At 41.6% G+C, this 21,399-nt stretch overlaps 1 protein-coding gene across 1 annotated transcript in view; it reads left to right on the forward strand.

Annotated features, from left to right (window-relative positions):
- Positions 1 to 2,861: 2,861 nt before the first annotated feature.
- Positions 2,862 to 21,399, forward strand: part of LOC138198485 (receptor-type tyrosine-protein phosphatase O-like) — a 36,820-nt gene continuing 18,282 nt past the window's right edge. The window contains 15 exon segments of the mRNA XM_069149918.1: positions 2,862 to 3,216; positions 11,356 to 11,617; positions 14,776 to 14,931; positions 15,038 to 15,207; positions 15,824 to 16,270; positions 16,272 to 16,301; positions 16,303 to 16,357; positions 16,451 to 16,612; positions 16,861 to 17,057; positions 17,517 to 17,637; positions 17,905 to 18,098; positions 18,185 to 18,296; positions 18,718 to 18,881; positions 19,698 to 19,818; positions 21,124 to 21,260. Of these exon segments, the coding sequence (XP_069006019.1) occupies positions 3,106 to 3,216; positions 11,356 to 11,617; positions 14,776 to 14,931; positions 15,038 to 15,207; positions 15,824 to 16,270; positions 16,272 to 16,301; positions 16,303 to 16,357; positions 16,451 to 16,612; positions 16,861 to 17,057; positions 17,517 to 17,637; positions 17,905 to 18,098; positions 18,185 to 18,296; positions 18,718 to 18,881; positions 19,698 to 19,818; positions 21,124 to 21,260 (2,439 nt within the window). The 5' untranslated portion in view covers positions 2,862 to 3,105.

Below are 21,399 nucleotides of genomic sequence, written 5' to 3' on the forward strand. Positions count from 1 at the left end.
CTCCTCCACACCTCACACCTCCCAAACACCTCTGCTGCCTCCCCCCTCCCCCCTCTGCGCCCCCTGGTGAACTGCATAGAGCCCTCAATCTCAAAGGGCTCTTCCTCCATCGACACCTCGACCCCCCCCCCCCCCCTCACCCCCCTCTCTGTGACGACTGGCCAGGTTAGGAGACAGCTGGAGAGAATCCACCAGCGCAAGGCTGCAGGACCTGACGGCATCAGCCCCGTGGTCCTGAAGACCTGCGCCGTCCAGCTGGCTGAGGTCCTACAACACCTCTTCAACCTGAGCCTGAAGCAGGAGGAGGTCCCGGTGCTGTGGAAGACGTCCTGCCTGGTTCCTGTCCCCAAGAAGACGACTCCATCTGGCCTCAACGACTACCGACCGGTTGCCCTCACATCTCATGTGATGAAGGTGCTGGAGAGGCTGGTCTTGGCCCACCTCAGGCCGCTGGTGAAATCTTCTCTGGACCCTCTACAATTTGCGTACCAGCCTCATGTGGGAGTGGACGACGCCATCATCTACCTGCTGCAACGAGCTCAGTCTCACCTGGATGGAACCGGTGACTCTGTGAGAATCACTTTCTTTGATTTCTCCAGTGCATTCAACACCATCCAACCACTGCTGCTGAGTGAGAAGCTGCAGGTGGAGGGGGGGGGTGGTGGAGGTGGACACGTCCACCGTCTCCTGGATCACTGACTACCTGACAGGCAGACCACAGTTTGTCCGTCTGGGCAGTGTGCTGTCTGATACGGTGGTCAGTGGTACTGGAGCTCCTCAGGGAACTGTTCTGTCTCCTTCCTGTTCACCTTCAACACCACTGACTTCCAGAACAACTCAGAGTCAAGACATCTGCAGAAGTTCTCTGATGACTCTGCAGTGGACGGTGTATAAGGGATGGACGGGAGGAGGAGTCAGTGGTCGGTGTATAAGGGATGGACGGGAGGAGGAGTCAGTGGTCGGTGTATAAGGGATGGACGGGAGGAGGAGTCAGTGGACGGTGTATAAGGGATGGACGGGAGGAGGAGTCAGTGGACGGTGTATAAGGGATGGACGGGAGGAGGAGTCAGTGGTCGGTGTATAAGGGATGGACGGGAGGAGGAGTCAGTGGACGGTGTATAAGGGATGGACGGGAGGAGGAGTCAGTGGACGGTGTATAAGGGATGGACGGGAGGAGGAGTCAGTGGACGGTGTATAAGGGATGGACGGGAGGACGAGTACAGGACAGTAGTGGAGGACTTTGTGGAGTGGGCTGGTAGAAATCACCTCCTCCTGAACGTGGCCAAGACCAGAGAGATGGTGGTCGACTTCAGGAGGAAGACGACGGCTCCACAACCGCTGAGAGTTCTGGGAGAGGAGGTGGACATGGTGGAGGAGTACAAGTACCTGGTGTCTCCATGACAACAGACTGAACTGGAAGACCAACATCAACGCTGTCTACAAGAAGGTGATGAGTCGACTCTTTTTCTTGAGGAAACTTCGATCCTTCAATGTGTGCAGCGAGATGTTGGAGATGTTCTACCATCTGTTGTGGCCAGTGAACTGTACTTCTAGTAGTCTGCTGGGGGGGCAGCATTGGAGCCGGAGACACCAACAGACTTAACAAACTGGTGAAGAAGGCCGGCTCCATCATCGGCTACAAACTGGACAGCCTGGAAAAGGTGGTGAAGAGGAGGACGCTGAACAAACTATTGTCCATATTGGATAATCCTGACCACCCTCTCCATCTGCTGCAGGGACAGAGGAGGATGTTCTCTAAAAGATTCCTCCAGCTGCTGTCACAAGGACAGATACAGGAGATCATTCCTGATACAGGAGATCATTCCAGATACAGGAGATCATTCCTGATACAGGAGATCATTCCAGATACAGGAGATCATTCCTGATACAGGAGATCATTCCTGATACAGGAGATCATTCCAGATACAGGAGATCATTCCTGATACAGGAGATCATTCCAGATACAGGAGATCATTCCTGATACAGGAGATCATTCCAGATACAGGAGATCATTCCAGATACAGGAGATCATTCCTGATACGGGAGATCATTCCAGATACAGGAGATCATTCCTGATACAGGAGATCATTCCTGCCGACCGCAATAAGACTGTACAATAACTCACCTCTGGCAAAATCCATCACAGTACAATAACACTGTTGACTGTGTTTCTTGGTTTGTTTGTATATAATATATATATAGATATATACTGTACTGTATAAACTGTGCATTTTATATTTATATTTTTTACTGCTATTTACTGCTATTTTATTGCTTTTCTATTATTATATTATATTCTATTATTTTATTCTATTATTTCTATTATTATCTTATTGCTTCTGTATGCTGCTGTAGCGAAAAAATTTCCCCTCGGGGATTAATAAAGTAACTACCTACCTACCTACCTACCTACCTACCTACCTACCTACCTACCTCAAGTTGTGGTCACGCTCAACGGTTGCTGTGTGAAGGTGTCGTGTTGAGTTGTGACCAGCAGGGGGCAGAAGGAGCTCACCAGTCAGAGACGTCTCAGATCATCAACAAACCAAAGGTATGAAACACAAAAGGTTATAAAATATCATAAAAATCGGTTTTATTCAGCAGCAGAGGGGGGCGGGGTTACAGCTGTGTGTGTGTGTGGGGGGGGGATGAAAACAATAAACATCTGTTTGAGTAAATATTTATTTTATTTACTGTTCAGAACCGAACCTCTCAGACGGTTCTGTTCCAGCTGTGTGACCTGGATGAATGCTGTAATGCTGCTGATGAAGAGCAGGAGGAAAAGGAGGGGGGTGAGGGGAGGAGGAGGAGGAGGACCTGCGTGTCTCCGTGCAGCCTCCGGAGCGCAGGGCGGGGCGACGCCGCGCAGCAGCAGCTTCATCCCCGCTGACCGACACCGACCTCCTGCTCGTGTCCAGGCCGCAGCATGGACGCCGCAGCCCGGCCTCTCAGCCTCAGTGGGTCCGGTTCGAGCTGCGGACGGTGCCGGTGCTGATGATGAGGATGATGAAGATGGCGGTGAGCCGCGAGAGCTGCCGTTAGAGCGGAAACGCGCCGCAGACTGAGTCCCTGCTCCGCTGCAGCAGAAGAAGCTCCATTGTTTGGATGCGCAGCAGACGGAGAGGAAACCGGAGAGACCGGAGAGCACCGGGCGGACCGACGGCCACCATGCTGCCGCCGCTGCTTCTCACCCTCGCCCTCATCTGCTTCTCCCCGGTAAGAGGCCCGTTATTCGGTGGAGCGTGTGTGCGTTTGGGGGGAGGGGGGTACAGATGCTGTCTGCGGGGCGGCGGGAGGCTTTGTTCGGGCCGAACCGGCTAGGAAAACGGTTCGGGGGGGGTGTCGGTGTGTGTGTGTTGGTGGAGCACCGCGAGGCAGCGAGCAGCTCGTTCTGTCTGAAAGTGGGTCAGTCGGCTGCAGCCTCACCGAGTCCTGTCACACACACACACACGCACACACACACACACGCACACACCTCACACACACACACACACACACACACACACAAACAGATAGATACACTCACACCTCACACACACACACACACACACACACACACACAGATAGATATACACACACACACACACACACACACACACACAAACAGATAGATATACACACACACACACTCACACCTCACACACACACCTCACACACACACAGATAGATATACACACACACACACACACACACACACACAAACAGATAGATACACACACACACACACTCACACCTCACACACACACCTCACACACACACAGACAGATAGATATACACACACACACACACACACACACACACAGACAGATAGATATACACACACTCACACCTCACACACACACAGACAGATAGATACACACACACACACAGACAGATAGATATACACACACTCACACCTCACACACACACAGACAGATAGATACACACACACTCACACCTCACACACACACAGACAGATAGATACACACACACAACACACACACACACAGACAGATAGATACACACACACACACACTCACACCTCACACACACACAGACAGATAGATACACACACACACACACACACACACACTCACACCTCACACACACACAGACAGATAGATACACACACACACACAGACAGATAGATATACACACACTCACACCTCACACACACACAGACAGATAGATACACACACACACACACAGGAGGAAACCTGCATGTCTGAACACAAAAACTTTTAATTTAATGATGAAAATAAACAGATTCATATTTATAATGTTTAATAAAACAGATGACGTCGTTGAATGATTAATGAGTCGATCAGAAGATAAATAAATAAATAATCTAAGCTTTTGAATTAAACGAGTTATTTAACAACTCTGGGACTCATTTTCTCTAATTGACATCTTATTGAATCTCTGAAACATCAATAATGAAAATGATTATTATTATTATTATTATTATCTCTAACGAGACTGTTCCTGGTTCTGCTGGTTCTGGTTCCTGAAGATGAGAGTCAGCTGATCGGTCGGTTCTTGTTGGGAACATTGGACCTGAGGGATGAACTGTGATGACATCATCAGTGGGTGTGTCTTCTGAAGAGCTCAGCAGATGACATCATTGGATAGTCCAGAACTGGGCCATGTGGCCTGCAGGTCCACCTCAGGACTGACTGGGGTCATGTGATGAGGTCATGTGATGCTGTGTAGACACTGCGAGGTCTTTACGTGTTCTGGCTGTTGGAGTGGTGAACTTACGACCCCCTCTAGTGGAGCGACGTGGTATTACAGGCTCTGATGAAGTCTTATTAAGAAGGATCTCAGAGCTGCAGGTCGACCGACGTTTGCTCGATGTTGTCTGCAAGCTGCAGATGGTGGGAAGGATGTTCTGGAGGTGGTACGATGGTTCTACAGAACCAGAGCCTTCTACAGAACCAAAGCCTTCTACAGAACCAGAACCTCCTACAGAACCAGAGCCTCCTACAGAACCAGAACTTTCTACAGAACCAGAGCCTTCTACAGAACCAAAGCCTTCTACAGAACCAGAACCTCCTACAGAACCAGAGCCTCCTACAGAACCAGAACTTTCTACAGAACCAGAACCTTCTACAGAACCAAAGCCTTCTACAGAACCAGAGCCTTCTACAGAACCAGAACCTCCTACAGAACCAGAACCTTCTACAGAACGAAAGCCTTCTACAGATCCAGAGCCTTCTACAGAACCAGAACCTCCTACAGAACCAGAACCTTCTACAGAACCAGAGCCTCCTACAGAACCAGAGCGTTCTACAGAACCAGAACCTCCTACAGAACCAGAACCTTCTCCAGAACCAAAGCCTTCTACAGAACCAGAACCTTCTCCCTGTTTGTTCTCTGGTTCTGAACCTTCAGAGGTTTGAAGGTGGAAGTTTGTCTGACTGTCAGGGATGAGATGGTGATGATGGTGATGAAGATGATGATGAAGATGGTGATGAATATAATGATGATGAAGATGGAGATGTGATGATGAAGATGATGATGAAGATGAACTTCCTGTCTGATCAGAGCTTCCTGTTTCAGACTTTGGTTTCTTTATCTGATGGATCCTCGTTCTCATTTCCGTTTTTCTCTTCCAGGATTTTATATTAAAAACTGATTCAATCTTCATGAAAACAGAAATGTTATAAAAGATGAATCTTTTATTTCTCTTAAAGCAGCTTCATGCTTTTTAAATCATATTTAACGTTTGTGTTCAATTATCTCTAAACCGGAAAAACAATGATATTTGATGGAAATCTCTTTATTCTCAATAAATACTTCAATATGGAAAGCAGCTGAAGCCCCGCCCCTTTTGGTAACACCTCTGGTCACTTTAAAAAATGTTGTTCATACAGATTGAATCTTTTTTCATCAGGCAGTGATCTTCGTGGTCCTGCAGTCCAACAGCAGATAGAAATAGAACCTGTGATGGTTCCCGGTTCTGGTTGTGGTTCTGGTTGTGGTTCTGGTTGTGGTTCTGGGGGCCGGCTGCATTCAGAGTCAGCAGAGTTGAATCAGAGTGAACTAGAAACACTGAATAGATTCTGTCGGTCACAGATAACCGATGTTCACCGGGAATACCAACGAGCTGTTCCACAACCAGCGCAGAGCAAAGTGTGGACAGTGACGGGCGGCCGTCTTCTTCGCCTTCTTCGTCTTCTTCATCGTCTTCTTCTTCGTCTTCTTTGTCTTCTTCGTCGTCGTCGTCGTCTTCTCCTTCTTCTTCTTCTTCTTCTTCTTCTTCCTCTTCTTTGTCTTCTTCGTCTTCGTCTTCTTCTTTAGTCTGATCGGTGGTTTCCATGCGGTTTAGAGGGGGACATAAACGAGCCGTTTATGTCGCTAAAAGGTTCGACTCTTCGAATTGAATCTGCTCGGTGTGATAAATCCAGAAGAGCCACAAGATCCAATTTTGATCAACTCCAGTTTTAGTAGATTCATCAATTTTTTTTAAAATAAAATATTGTTTTGAGTTGAATCTTCAGTATTTTTCCAGCTTCACTCATGTTTTCTTTTTTAAAAAGCTGCGTTCAGTGTTTCCGGTAAAGACGAGCGTCCTCGCTGTATCACTGAAAGCTGCACTTTGTTTTCTGAATGCGGCGGAAAGCTGTCAATCATGTTTTGTTCTGCTGAAATGAAGCATCCCAGCGAAAGGCCTCTCGAGCCTCACCAGACTCCATTCAGAAAAGTGGGGATTTAGTTGTGTTGGTCCGCTGCTTCGGTTCAGTGGCCGTTGAAGTTCAAGATCGATCTTAGAAATGGTGCCGTTAGTATTTAAAGGTTTTATGGCCAAAACTTTGTTTTGGAACTATTTCATGAATCTTTATCAACTCAACTCTTATTAGGTCTGTGTGGGAACAGTGAGAGGTGAATGAAGTGTGTCTCTGGAGCTGCACCAAACCTCATTGAGAAAAGAGGCGATTTAGCTGCAGTGCCGCTCTGCTGTCAGCCTGTAATGTGGGACAGAGGAGTGTTGTACCGCCGTCAGCACGGACCTCATCGCTTCCTTTCATAGTCTAATGACCCCCCCCCCCCCCCCCCCTCCTATCCCCACTGGCCTCCACACAGGAGGACAAAAACTCTGGAGGTTTGCATGATAATGTTGGCAGCTGCCTGTGGGGGCGCCGCCTCCTGACCCCCCCTCCTCGCCTCCCGCCGCCCACCTCCGTTCAGGGGTCACATACTGGATTCATTTGGCAGTGCTGCCTCACTGAAGGTTTGTCACGACGCATTTCACTTCCCGGTTGGGTTTCTCCTCCAGTGAGATTTCTGAGTGAATTAAAGCTGCAGCAGCAGAAACATCGTACGGACTCACTGACGTGCTTCATTTCAATATTTAGATGCAGTAAATCTTTTTATTTTAAATCATAACGCTGACGCTGATATCAACATTTTTACAGCTGAACTTCAAGGTTAAAATCAGAGACATTAATCTGAGTGATATTGTTCTTTAATTATCACATGAACCACACGGATGTGTGTCTCTGTGTCTCTCTGTGTGTCTCTGTGTCTCTTTGTGTGTCTCTGTGTGTCTCTGTGTGTGTCTGTGTCTCTCTCTGTGTCTCTCTCTGTGTGTCTCTGTGTGTGTCTGTGTCTCTCTGTGTGTGTCTGTCTCTCTCTGTGTGTCTCTGTGTCTCTTTGTGTGTCTTTGTGTCTCTCTGTGTGTCTCTCTCTGTCTCTCTGTGTGTGTGTGTGTGTGTGTGTGTCTCTGGTGTCCATGGTAATCCTGGAATCAGACAGACATAATGAGCATCTCCTCCTTTCATCTCTGTTGCCATGGCGACAGCAGAGTGACCGTGAATTGAATGAAGTGGATTTGTTTTTTGCTCCTCTCTCTCTGGCTGATGTCTGAAGTCGTAACGGGCCGACGCTTCGTCACTGAGTCTGTTAGTGTTTGTCTGACCTGTCCGTGACCTTTGACCCCTGCTACAGACAGATATATGGCTTTTACTGTGATGGAGTTCAACTGCTGCTGAAAATATCCTATCTGAACCTCTAAATGTTTATTAAGCTAAAAAATAGTACAATTCATTTTTCAGTCTTGGTTGTGACTCGTTTTTAAACCTGGTTTGTTTTGTTTTGGAACGATGCAGCGAAGACAGGATTCTTTGTTCAGATGATTTCATGAGACTTTAATTATCTCAGTTTGGTTAAACTGGAAGAAGTTCGTTAGTCGGAGCGTCAACAGGAAGAAAAAAAAAATCACGTATCATCTGCATAAAGTCAAAGACCAAAGTAAACAAAATATGGACATTTTATTGTTTTATGAAAAATATGTGCTCATTTTGAATATATGGTCATTTTGTTCCTGAGCCCAAGCAGTGATTTCCACTCCAGAATAGTTTATGTTTTTAATACAGCGCTGCCTGAAGATCACCAACGTCCAACATCAGTTTTAACATGTTAACTTGTTTGTTTTGGTCACGTTGTTTTAGGATTTAACATTTTAACATTTTAACACTTCAACGTTTAACACTTTAACATTTTAACACTTTAACATTTTAACATTTTAACACTTTAACATTTTAACACTTTAACACTTTAACATTTTAGCACTTTAACACTAACATTTTAACACTAACATTTTAAAATTTTAACACTTTAATACTTTGACATTTTAACACTTTAATACTTTAACACTTTAACACTAACATTTTAACACTAACACTTTAACACTTTAACACCAACACTAACATTTTAACACCAACACTTTAACACTTTAACACCAACACTAACATTTTAACACTTTAACATTTTAATACTGTAACACTTTACCATTTTGCCATTTTAACACTTTAACACTTTAACACTAACATTTTAACACTTTAACACTTTAACACTAACATTTTAACACTAACATTTTAACATTAACACTAACATTTTAACACTTTAACACTAACATTTTAACATTTTAACACTTTAACACTAACATTTTAACACTTTAACACTAACACTTTAACACTAACATTTTAACACTAACATTTTAAAATTTTAACACTTTAATACTTTAACACTTTAACACTAACATTTTAACATTAACACTAACATTTTAACACTTTAACACTAACATTTTAACACTAACATTTTAACATTAACACTAACATTTTAACACTTCAACACTTTAACACTAACATTTTAACATTAACACTAACATTTTAACACTTTAACACTAACATTTTAACATTTTAACACTTTAACACATTTTAACATTTTAACACTAACATTTTAGCACTTTAACACTAACATTTTAACATTTTCACACTTTACCATTTTAACACTAACATTTTAACACTAACACTAATACTTTAACACTTTAACATTTTAACACTAACACTTTAACACTTTACCATTTTACCATTTTAACACTAACATTTTAACCCTTTAACACTAACACTTTAACACTAACATTTTAACACTAACACTTTAACACTAACATTTTAACACTTTAACACCAACACTAACATTTTAACATTTTAACACTAACATTTTAACACTTTAACATACACTTTAACATTTTAACATTTTAACACTAACATTTTAACACTTTAACATACACTTTAACATTTTAACACTTTAACACTAACATTTTAACACTTTAACATTTCAACAGTTTAACATTTTAACGTTTTAACATTTTAACACTAAGACTTTAACACTTAACATTTTAACACTAACATTTTAACACTTTAACATACACTTTAACATTTTAACATTTTAACACTAACATTTAACACTTTAACATTTTAACACTTTAACGTTTTAACATTTTAACACCTTAACATTTTAACGTTTTAACATTTTAACACTAACATTTTAACACTAACACTTTAACATTTTAACATTTTAAGACTTTAACACTTAACACTTTAACATTTTAACACTTTAACATCCTCCATCTCCCCCCATCTTCCTCCTCCTCCTCCCTTCCTTCCCCCCCTCCTCCACCTCTAATGTCTCTTAATACCACCACAGTAATTAAACCGAGGGTTTAAGGAGCAGAGAGAGTTTCAGAGATTTTTACTGTTGTGATGTTCAGCAGAGCTGAAAGGAAAACGACAACTGAAGCCATAAAGAATCAAATATGGAGGTGTGTTGTTGGAGGGGGCGGAGCTTCATAGGCTGAGGTCATTTTCATAGTTTAACAGCAGCAGGAGGCGTCACTTTGAGCCAAAGAAAGAATACAAGACGTTGATGACGCTGCCGGTTTCATAACACTGAGAAGACGACAGATGATTGATGTGCGTCTGTTTATGATAAAACAATCCTGAATATCAAACTGCAACACTGACTTCATCCTGTTTCAACAGATTCCTGAGTTTTACTAAATTAATGTTCAATTAATGGCTTTTGTGATGAAAACACAATAATGAGATGAAAGCAGAGACCAGCTGTCGCTTCGATTCAGTCAGGATCCGAACAGGAACGACACCGGCTGCCTCCTGGGTGTGTGTGTGTGTGTGTGTCTGTGTGTGTGCGTGTGTGTGTGTGTCTGTGTGTGTGTGTGTCTGTGTGTGTGTGTGTGTGTGTGCGTGTGTGTGTCTGTGTGTCTGTGTGTGTGCGTGTGTGTGTCTGTGTGTCTGTGTGTCTGTGTGTGCGCGTGTGTGTGCGTGTGTGTGTGTATATATTGTTTTGTGTGTGTGTGTGTGTGTGTGTGTGTGTGTGAGTATTGTTGTGTGTGTTGCGTGTGTGTTGTGTGACTGTTTATCTGCTGACAGGAATGTGTGTGTTTCTCTGAGTGTTTCTGGATTCGAGGTCATCGGAGACGGAAATAAAGATGGAAAACAAAAATCTGCTTCTCTATTTATCTCCAAATATTTAACGTCATCCATCTCGGTGGATAATTCCCAGCATGCCTCGCTGCAGCACATTTTCCCTGACTCGGGGTTTCACCGTGATGCCCGGATTAGAGATGTGGGTCAGGATCTCCGCGGACAGATAATCTGCTGCTCGCCAAAATAAGAGCTGATGTTGTGACTTTGTTCGATGTTTTCATCACTGCTGTTATTGATACGAGCTTTAATCTGTAATCCAATCACAACAATCTGTGGAGGATGGGCTGGAGCAGCAGGGTGGAGGAGTCCCACTCCACAACCTGTTTACATTAGCCAGAGCTAGCCTAGCTTAGCATAAAGACTGGAGGGAAAGGGGCACTGTTAGCCCCGAGCTTAGCATAGAGATAGGGAGCAGCTGACACTGTTGGCCTAGTTTAGCATAAAGACTTATTATAAAGAATAAAGGTAATAACTGTTAGCCTAGCTTAGCATAAAGACTTAGTATATGATGTTCTGGTTCCTCAGGGTGGGTTGGCGTTCTGTGAGGTTCTGTCTGTGACCTGATGTTCTGGTTCTGGTTCCTCAGGGTGGGTCGGCGTTCCAGGCGTCGGTGAACGACGACGGTCTGATCATGGTGATTCTGGAGAACTCTGACCTGCAGGAGAACGTCTCCATGTACGCGGCTCAGATCTCCGGAGAACCCAGACCGGTTCTGGTCCAGTTCTGGAACAGTAGCGAGCCGGTGCTGTTCAACGCGTCGGTCCACGGGCTCTGCTACAGCGTGGGTCTGCTGGTGAGACGCGGACAGACCTGGTCCCGACCCGTCAAGACCCTGCCGGTCCTCACAAGTAAGGAACCAAGCTTTTATTTTGAAGTTTTAGTCGGTGTTCATTGTGAAAAAAAAAAATCACCTGTAACAATTAATAATTTACCAGGAAAAATACAACAAATACTCTGATTGAAGCTTCTGGTTTTTATTTTCCATAATAATAATTGTTAAAAAAATATCTTACATTAAAATTATTTATTTAAGCATCAAATATTATTTTATTAAAGTGTTCTTAAATACAGTCTAATGGCTAAATTATCTGTAATCGGCTGAATTACATGTTTTTAATGGATTATCTGAATAATTTAAAGGTGTTTTAAGGGTCAGATTTTAGTCCGATAACTATATTATATATGATATAATATAATGTAATATGATACAATGTGATTTAATGATATATGATAATATATATAATATCATATAATATATATGATATAATATATATGATATATTATAATATGATATAATATAATATATATAATATAATGATATATATGATATAATATATAATATAATATATGATATAATATAATATTATATAATATATATGATATAATATATAATATATAATATAATATGATATAATATAATGATATGATATAATATAATGTAATATGATACAATGTGATTTAATGATATATGATAATATATATAATATAATGATATATGATATATATATAATATAATATATATGATATAAAATATAATATAATATGATATAATATAATGATATATGATATGATATAATGTAATATGATACAATGTGATTTAATGATATATGATAATATATATAATATAATGATATATATAATATAATATATATGATATAATATATGATATGATATAATATGATATAATATATTATATGATATGATATAATATTATATGATATAATATAACATATGATGTGATATATGATATATATATAATTTATGATATAATATATAATGATATATTATATAATATGATACATGATTATGATAGATGATATGATAGATAGATAGATAGATAGATAGATAGATAGATAGTTAGTTACTTTATTAATCCCACAAGGGGGCATTTATTTCACTACAGCAGCATTATAGGAATGTGAATATTATGATATAATGATATATGATATGATATAATATATGATATGATATATATGATATAATATAACATGATATAATGTGATATATGATGTGATATAATAGATGATAGATGATATGATATAATATGATATAATCTGATATATATAATATAATACAATATATGATATAATATATGATGATATAATATAATGACATATGATATAATATATGATATATAATGATATATATGATATGATATATATGTAATGTTATATATGATATGATGATATATGATATGATATAATACAATATATGATATAATATGATATATATAATATGATATGATATAATATATGATGATATAATATAATGATATATGATATGTAATATGTTATATATGATATGATGATATATGATATGATATAATATAATATATGATATAATATGATATATAATATAATATGATATGATATAATATATGATGATATAATATAATGATATGTAATATGTTATATATGATATGATGATATATAATATGATATAATATATTATATCATACATGATATGCTATATGATAGTATACGATATAATATATGATGATATAATATATGATATGATATGTGATGATGTAATATAATGATATGATGTGATATGATATAATGTGATATAATATATGATAGTATATGATATAATATATGACATATGATAGTATATGATATAATATAATATATGATATAATATATGATGATATGCTGATATAATATATGATATAATATAATGAGACATGATATGATATAATATATGATACATGATTACGATATAATATATGATGTGATATAATATAATATATGATAGATGATATATGATATAATCTGATATAATATATAATATAATACGATATATGATATAATATATGATGATATAATATAATGATATATGATATAATATATTATATAATATATGATATATAATGATATATATAATATGATATGATATATATGATTTGTAATATGTTATATATGATATGATGATAGATGATGATATAATATGATGATATGATATAATATATTTTATAATATAATAATAGTATGTGATATAATATATGACATATGATAGTATATGATATAATATATGACATATGATAGTATATGATATAATATAATATATGATATAATATATGATGATATGCTGATATAATATATGATATAATATAATGAGACATGATATGATATAATATATGATACATGATTACAATATAATATATGATGTGATATAATATGATAGATGATATATAATATAATATATGATATGGTATAATATAATACGATATGTGATATATATGATGATATAATATGATATAATGTATAATATCCTATTATATATAGTGATATATATAATATGATATGATATATATGATATGTAATATGTTATATATGATATGATAGTATATGATATATAATATATGATACATGATTATGATATAATATATGATGTGATATAATATATGATAGATGATATGATATAATATGATGATATGATATAATATGTGATATAATATAATGATATGATGTGATATAATATATAATATATGATATGCTATATTATAGTATATCATATAATATATGATATGATATAATATGATATATGATATGTAATATATGATTATAATATGATATAATATATTATATGATATAATATATGATATAATACAATATTATATATGATGATATAATATATAATATATTATATCATATGATATATGATATATGATATATATGACCAGTTTAAAAAACATGATTTTATTATTTAACTGATCAAATAGTGAACTTGTGAATTTTAAGGTTGAGGTTTAGTTTTTGTCTTCTGGATTTGTTTTTGTTTCTAATGAAGACGTTAACGAGGAATTCTTGTTTCATAGATGGTGAAATGTAAAAATTTAAAACAACTTGAAACGGAGCAGATATTTTATTAAATTAATATCCAAGTTAAAATCAATGTTATTTTTATGTTTTTGACCCTCTAAAACATTTGAGTTTATTTTCTCTGTGTGGGTTTTAGTTTCTGTCTGACCGCTTGTTGTTGTTGTTGTCGTTGTCGTTGTCCTCAGAGCCCCTCCCCGTCCTCGCCGCCCACATATCGGACTATAAGGAGGCTCCAGAGACCGGTGTGGTGTTTGAAATCGAGCCTCCGGCCGGGAACGTGTTCAGCAGAGTGAACATCAGCTACACGGAGGGGGTGGAGCCTCGCAGCGTTCTCTACAAAGGTACGACAAAGTTTATTCATATGCTGAACGTCAGGCTTCAAACATCCTGAAATAAATACTGATAAAAGGTTGTGATTTGAATATTTTCTGCGCTTGTTGTTTACAGATTTCTACAAAGGGAAGACGGTGTTCAAGCACTGGTTAGCGGGCGTGTGTTACCGCAACATCACCTTCCAGCTGGTCTCCGAGGCAACCGCGTCCCAGACTGCCATGGTGACGCTCAGTGACATCACACACTCACCTCTGCACCACCGCACAGGTGAGACAGGAAGTTCAGTCCAACTTCATTTACACAGAAGAACACACGAAGAATCGGTCCGGCAGGAAGTCACTCAGGTCTTTGATTGTTTTGATTGAAACCAGAACTTTGAGAACATCACGCGGCTCAAAGTGATGAAAAGAGTCTAAAAGGGACGAAGACCGTCTGGGACTGAAATATAGAAACAAAGAACACATCTGCCTTCAAAATAAGAGCTTTACATGCTTTTGAATTTTTTGAGTTTTCAGTCAGTTTGTCAGGAAGTATTTTATAAATTTGAAGGTCTTCAGTCCAAATTATCTTGATATTTATAAACATTTATTTAATATTTTATTTACTCATTTCAGGGTTTAGTTTTTGTTCCTGTTTTTTGGTCTGAATCTTGTTCTCTGGTTCTGGAGGAGAAATGATGAATCTCACATCACGTTTTCATCCATTTTGATATTTGAATGGAGTTTAGATATATTGATGAACAGAACCTCATCAAGACCTACGTAGTGTCGTTAGAAACACCGAGGACATGTTGATAAACTGTGTTCGTCTCCATGGAGACGGTTTTAATAACAGCAGCAGATTAATCAGAATTATTGATCAGATGTTAATGACATCACCCCCCGCCCCTCCCCCTTCCAGTGCCCTACCCCCCCCCTCAATATCTCCCACAAGATCATCCACCTGAACCCGCGGGCCGCTCCCAGTGAGAAGCCCGACGCTCCTCCTGAGGGAGGGCAGCGCTCCTCCCGCCCGGCCCGGGACGTCCCGCTGATGGAGGAGCGGGAGGAGGAGGAGATCCAGCCGGAGGAGGAGAACATCTCAGAGGAGGTGGTGGCTCCCCCTCAGAGTCCCTTCAACTCCACCCACAACCTGACAGGAAGCCCCGCCCCCACCGCCGTGGACATGGGCGAGAGTCAGACGGAGGAGGCGGAGCCTGAGAGCTACTGGCTTGACCCGACGGACCCGTCTCCGGCTGACCGGGAGGAGGAGTTCGTGAACGCCGTGGTGTCGGAGTACGAGGACTCCAACGAGCCCGGGTCGGCCATGGGACTCCCCGCCGAGCCCGCTGTGCTGCCCACCCGGCTGCCCCCCCCTCCTGCTGGAGCTGCGCTGGCTGCCCCCCCCGACCGCCGACCAGCTACGACGGCTTCAACGTCTACGTCAACAGAGACGGTAAACAGATTCATTCTCTGTTGATCAGCTGATCGATGCTTTTATTTTTTCATTCTTGAAATAAATAAACATTCATTCTCGTCTGTTCTCCAGGAAACTCCACAGAAACGGCGACGGTGGACGAAAACACTCACGAGTTCTTCACGGAGCTGACGGAGTCGGGGACGTACCGAGTCCAGGTCACCACGCTCAGCTCGGCCGGAGACTGCGAAGCCCGAGAGAGCAGCGCCGACACCGGATTCAGCTTCTACCTCAGTACGTCCAGTTCACCACGTGTGTCCTTGACCTCCGTTTGACCTCAGTTCAACCCGTTTAAACTAAGTTTAACCCCAGTTTAACCAGGAATTACTACGGTGTTTTAAAAGGAGTTTTTAAGGGATACATTTTTAATCTTTTAAAATCTACAGGATGAATTCATGTGTTTTAGAGGTTTGGTTCATTAATGGTGTTTAATGTGATATACATATTGTTTTTATTAACATCTGGATGTGAACTGGTTGCAGGTCCCGGTGGCGAGCTGCTGGAGGAGCTCCACGAGCGTCCTCAGGCCGTCAACGTCCGGCTGCTGGACTCCAGCACCGCCGCCGTGTCCTGGGCTCCGTCCTTCCAGAACCACAACGGCAGCCTGGTGTCGGTGGTTTCTACGACCTGCCTGAAGCCGAGCCTCAGCCAGAGGATGGAGAACACGTACTGCAGCGAGGTGACGCGCTGCGTCTTCATTCATAGTATCAGCAGATAAAACAGGATTATTTCATTCCACTGAAACGTTGTTCGAGCTGGAAAACGTCCCGACGGCGAAGCGATTCGACTCGGAGGTGTGAAGTCTGTTTTTAACAGGTTTTATCTGAGCTGATAATCAGAGGAGACGATCTGAGTAACACGCTGAGTTTTCAGTCTGTCACAAACAGGTTTTCATGTTCGTTCACCTCTCAGAGCTGTGAAGTCAATTTTAACTTTTATTTTGAAAAGCTTAAATTCTTAATATTGAAATTATTTTCTCCAAATTACAACTTTAATCGTTCGACCTAATTATCTGCTGTAAATAAACGTTAATGCTTCATCCTCTCTGCTGCCATCCGCTGAGGTTCAGGGGTTTCACGCATTGCTCGGAGGCACGTCGGCAGGAGAGTTACCAGATTTATTTATTTTTTATTCGCAGGAAAACTCGACGAGTGACATCATCAGCAACCTGACGCCCGGCGCTCAGTACCGCGTGGTGGTCTACCACACCAACGGGCCGCTGATCAGCCCGCCGTCCGAACCCGTCATCATCGACATCGGTGATTTTAAACTTCTAATAAACCTCCAGAAATCAGAGACGGAAAGTTCAGAAGCTGCCTGAGAATCTGTCTGATTTTAGGTTTCCTTCAGTCTCAGAGATCGGGGATGTTTGTCTCGATTACCCATGATGCACTGCAGACAGGGGGTGCTCCCACTCAGTTCTGGGACAGTTCCACTACATGTGGACCCGATTTAAATGACAGGAAGAGAAACAGGAAGTAGTTTCAGCTGCAGTCCGGTGACTAACGTGTTACCTGTCGGCTCAGAGCCTACAGGTGTGCGCGAGCTGGCCGTCTACCCGCTGAGCCCGACGGCGGTCATCCTGAGTTGGCAGCGTCCGTATCACGTGGCCTTCAGGAAGTACGTGCTGCAGACCTTCTTCTTCAACCCGGTGACGCTGGCATCCGAGTGGACCACCTACTACGAGATCGCCGCCACCGCCTCCGTCATCGCCTCCGTGGTAACGCAGTGTGTTGTCGTCACGGTGATGGTGTCTCAGAATCAGACTTTTCACCTGCTTCTCCTCTCGGTTCTCTCTCCCCTCAGAGGGTCACCGACCTGCTGCCCGCCTGGTATTATAATTTCCGTGTTTCCATGGTGACGTGGGGCGACCCGCCGCTCAGCTGCTGCGACAGCTCCACCGCCAGCTTCGTCACAGGTACCGACCCGCCTGCCAGCCAACATGTCAATCAATCGATGTGGAGCATCAAGTGACATCAAACCCCTACAAAGAAAGAAAACTATTTCTAAATCAAATTATATGTTTATTTTAAACATGTTTCTTTCTATTTAATAACCAGCGTTCCCGCTGGTCCTGGAATCATAAAACGTCTCTTCCAGACATTAAAGTCACGGATTGGATCTTTTTTTGGGCCGAGTTTGGTTTACATTTAAGTCTAAAATCAGTCTTAAAACTAATCTTAGAAATATTTTCATTAGTTTGTTGTTGAAGCAGTTAAAAACGTTTTAGTGGACTTTTCATCAGAGTTTTGATATATGAACCTGAATAAGATTGAATCCAGCAGGATGTTGCTGGTCAGCTGTTGATCAGCTGTTGATCAGCTGTTCTCCTCCTGCAGCTCCTGAAGCTCCTCACATCTCCTCGGTGGACTTCCACCACGGCGTCCTCTATGTCCGCTGGACGTACGGCGAGCTCTTCATCGACCTGTCGCACTCCAGGATGCTGCACTGGCAGGTGGTGGCGGTCGGCAAGAAGGGGCCGGAGAAGAGCTACTCCATCGACGTGAGTCATCTTCATCTTCATCTTCATCAGACACAGTTTCAGTCTCCGACCTGCCCGTCGTCATGACGTTCCCGCAGGATGTTGGACTGTTTTTGTCTTGTGGTTCTGTTGTCGGTCCGATGGTCCAGTTAGCTGCTCTGTGGTTCCAGAGTCGGAGGTCCCGCGTGAGCTTTAATCATTCTGGAGACAGAAACAGGATGTTTAACGGTTCGTCACTCTCAGTGGTTGCTATGGAGTTTCTAAATGGTTGCTAGGCAGGCACTATGATGGTGTTGGTGGTTGCTACACCTGTGTAAGTTGGTTTCTATGGACAGTTGCTGGGTGGTTGCTAGGGGAAGTAACATCAGCGTCCCTGCTAGTGAAGCTCATTTGATCTGATTATGAATTATTGATCCAGTTTCTGTTTTCAGTGAAACTTCAACTCGTTCAGACTCGTTTTAAACCGTCGCGTTCACATGTGGTTCATTCAAAACAGAAATAAATCAAATCTGTCTTTAAAACAGGAAGTCTGGAAACAGGAACTTCAGACGATCACAGTGACTAAACACAACAATAAACCACCGGGAGGATTTTACATGGAGTTATTCTTAGTTTCTTTTTAAGGTGGATTAGTATCCAGGTATTTTCAGAAAATAAACAAACAACAACATCTCGGTGTTCAGATAAACAAACAAGATGAAGGTGAACAGAGAGAAAATAAAACCAGTAAATTCAAATGAAACAAAGTAATATATACAGAAATAAAACTTGTGATTCGATGCTGTTGTTAGTGACTGTTTATGATGTTTGTTGTTTGTGTTTTGTTGTTTGTGTCAGGTGACTCGTAACGTGATGCGGGCGAGCCTCCCGCTGCCTCCTGGAGACATCTACAACCTGACGGTGACGGCCTGCACGGAGCGCAGCAGGAACACCTCCATGCCCAACATCATCAAACTGGGTCAGCACACACACACACACACTCACACACACACACTCACACACACACACACACACTCACTCACACACTCACACACACACTCACACACACTCACACACTCACTCACACACACACACTCACACACACACACACACACACACACACTCACACACACACACTCACACACACACACACACACACACACTCACACACACACTCACACACACACTCACACACTCACACACACTCACACACACTCACACACACACTCACACACTCACACACACTCACACACACACACACACACTCACACACACACACACACACACACTCACACACACACACTCACACACACACACACACACACACACACTCACACACACACACTCACACACACACACACACACACTCACACACTCACACACACACTCACACACACACACTCACACACACACACACACACACTCACACACACACTCACTCACACACACACACACACACTCACACACACACACACACACTCACACACACACACTCACACACACACTCACACACACACTCACACACTCACACACTCACACACACACTCACACACACTCACACACACACTCACACACTCACACACACACTCACACACTCACACACACTCACACACACACTCACACACTCACACACACACACACACACACTCACACACTCACACACACTCACACACACTCACACACACACACTCACACACACACTCACACACGCACACACGCACGCACACACGCACGCACACACGCGCACACACACACACACACACACACACACACACACACACACACACGCTGTATAGAACACCAGGACTCTAACAGAGGACCCGGCGTCGGTCCCTGAGGAACTCCAAACATCGTTTCATCATCATCACGTCTGAATTTAAAGTAAATCGTAAAAATGTTCAAACATTTGTAAAAATACAAACGATTAAACAACTGTTTCTTAATAAAACATTTTTTGGAGGAGCAGGCGTGTTTCCATCAACCTTTTATTTTTGTATTTGTTAGAATGAACTGCAGCTTTAAAACTACTCTTTTTACACAACACTGAAGCTCCAGCTGAGATTTTAAGTTTGTATCCGTCAGTTTTTTGCAGGACTTTTATTTTGAAGGTGATTTATTTCCTGCAGTCGTCTTTCTTCACCCTGAAACTAAATATAAAACTTGATATTTGACTTCCTCTTCTGAGCGTGTCAAAGTGTTTCGGGCTCAGAGGAAGTCTCGGTGTTCTCCGACCGGTTCTGTTCTGTTCTGCTCCTGTAAACTGACAGCTGGTTGTTTCCTGCAGAACCGGCGCCGCCCAGGTCTCTGTACGCCGTCAACGCCACGCACTCGTCCGTCACGCTGCTGTGGAGCGAGGACGGAGTGGTGGACTACTACCAGGTCCTCTGTAGACCCAGCAGGACCGGCAGCAAGGAGCTCAAGGTGAGACAGAACCGCAGACCAGAACCGCAGACAGAACCGGGTCTGAGACAGCCTGAACACAGAGAACAGCTGACATCGGGTTTTACTTGTTTCCTGAGACTGTCAAAGTAAAAGAAGCTCTGAGTTACAAAATGATTCA

This window comes from Embiotoca jacksoni, unplaced genomic scaffold (assembly GCF_022577435.1).
Source record: "Embiotoca jacksoni isolate LCO1_2020_lvr unplaced genomic scaffold, fEmbJac1.0.p SCAF_156, whole genome shotgun sequence".
In the NCBI taxonomy this organism is placed as follows: Eukaryota; Metazoa; Chordata; class Actinopteri; family Embiotocidae; genus Embiotoca; species Embiotoca jacksoni.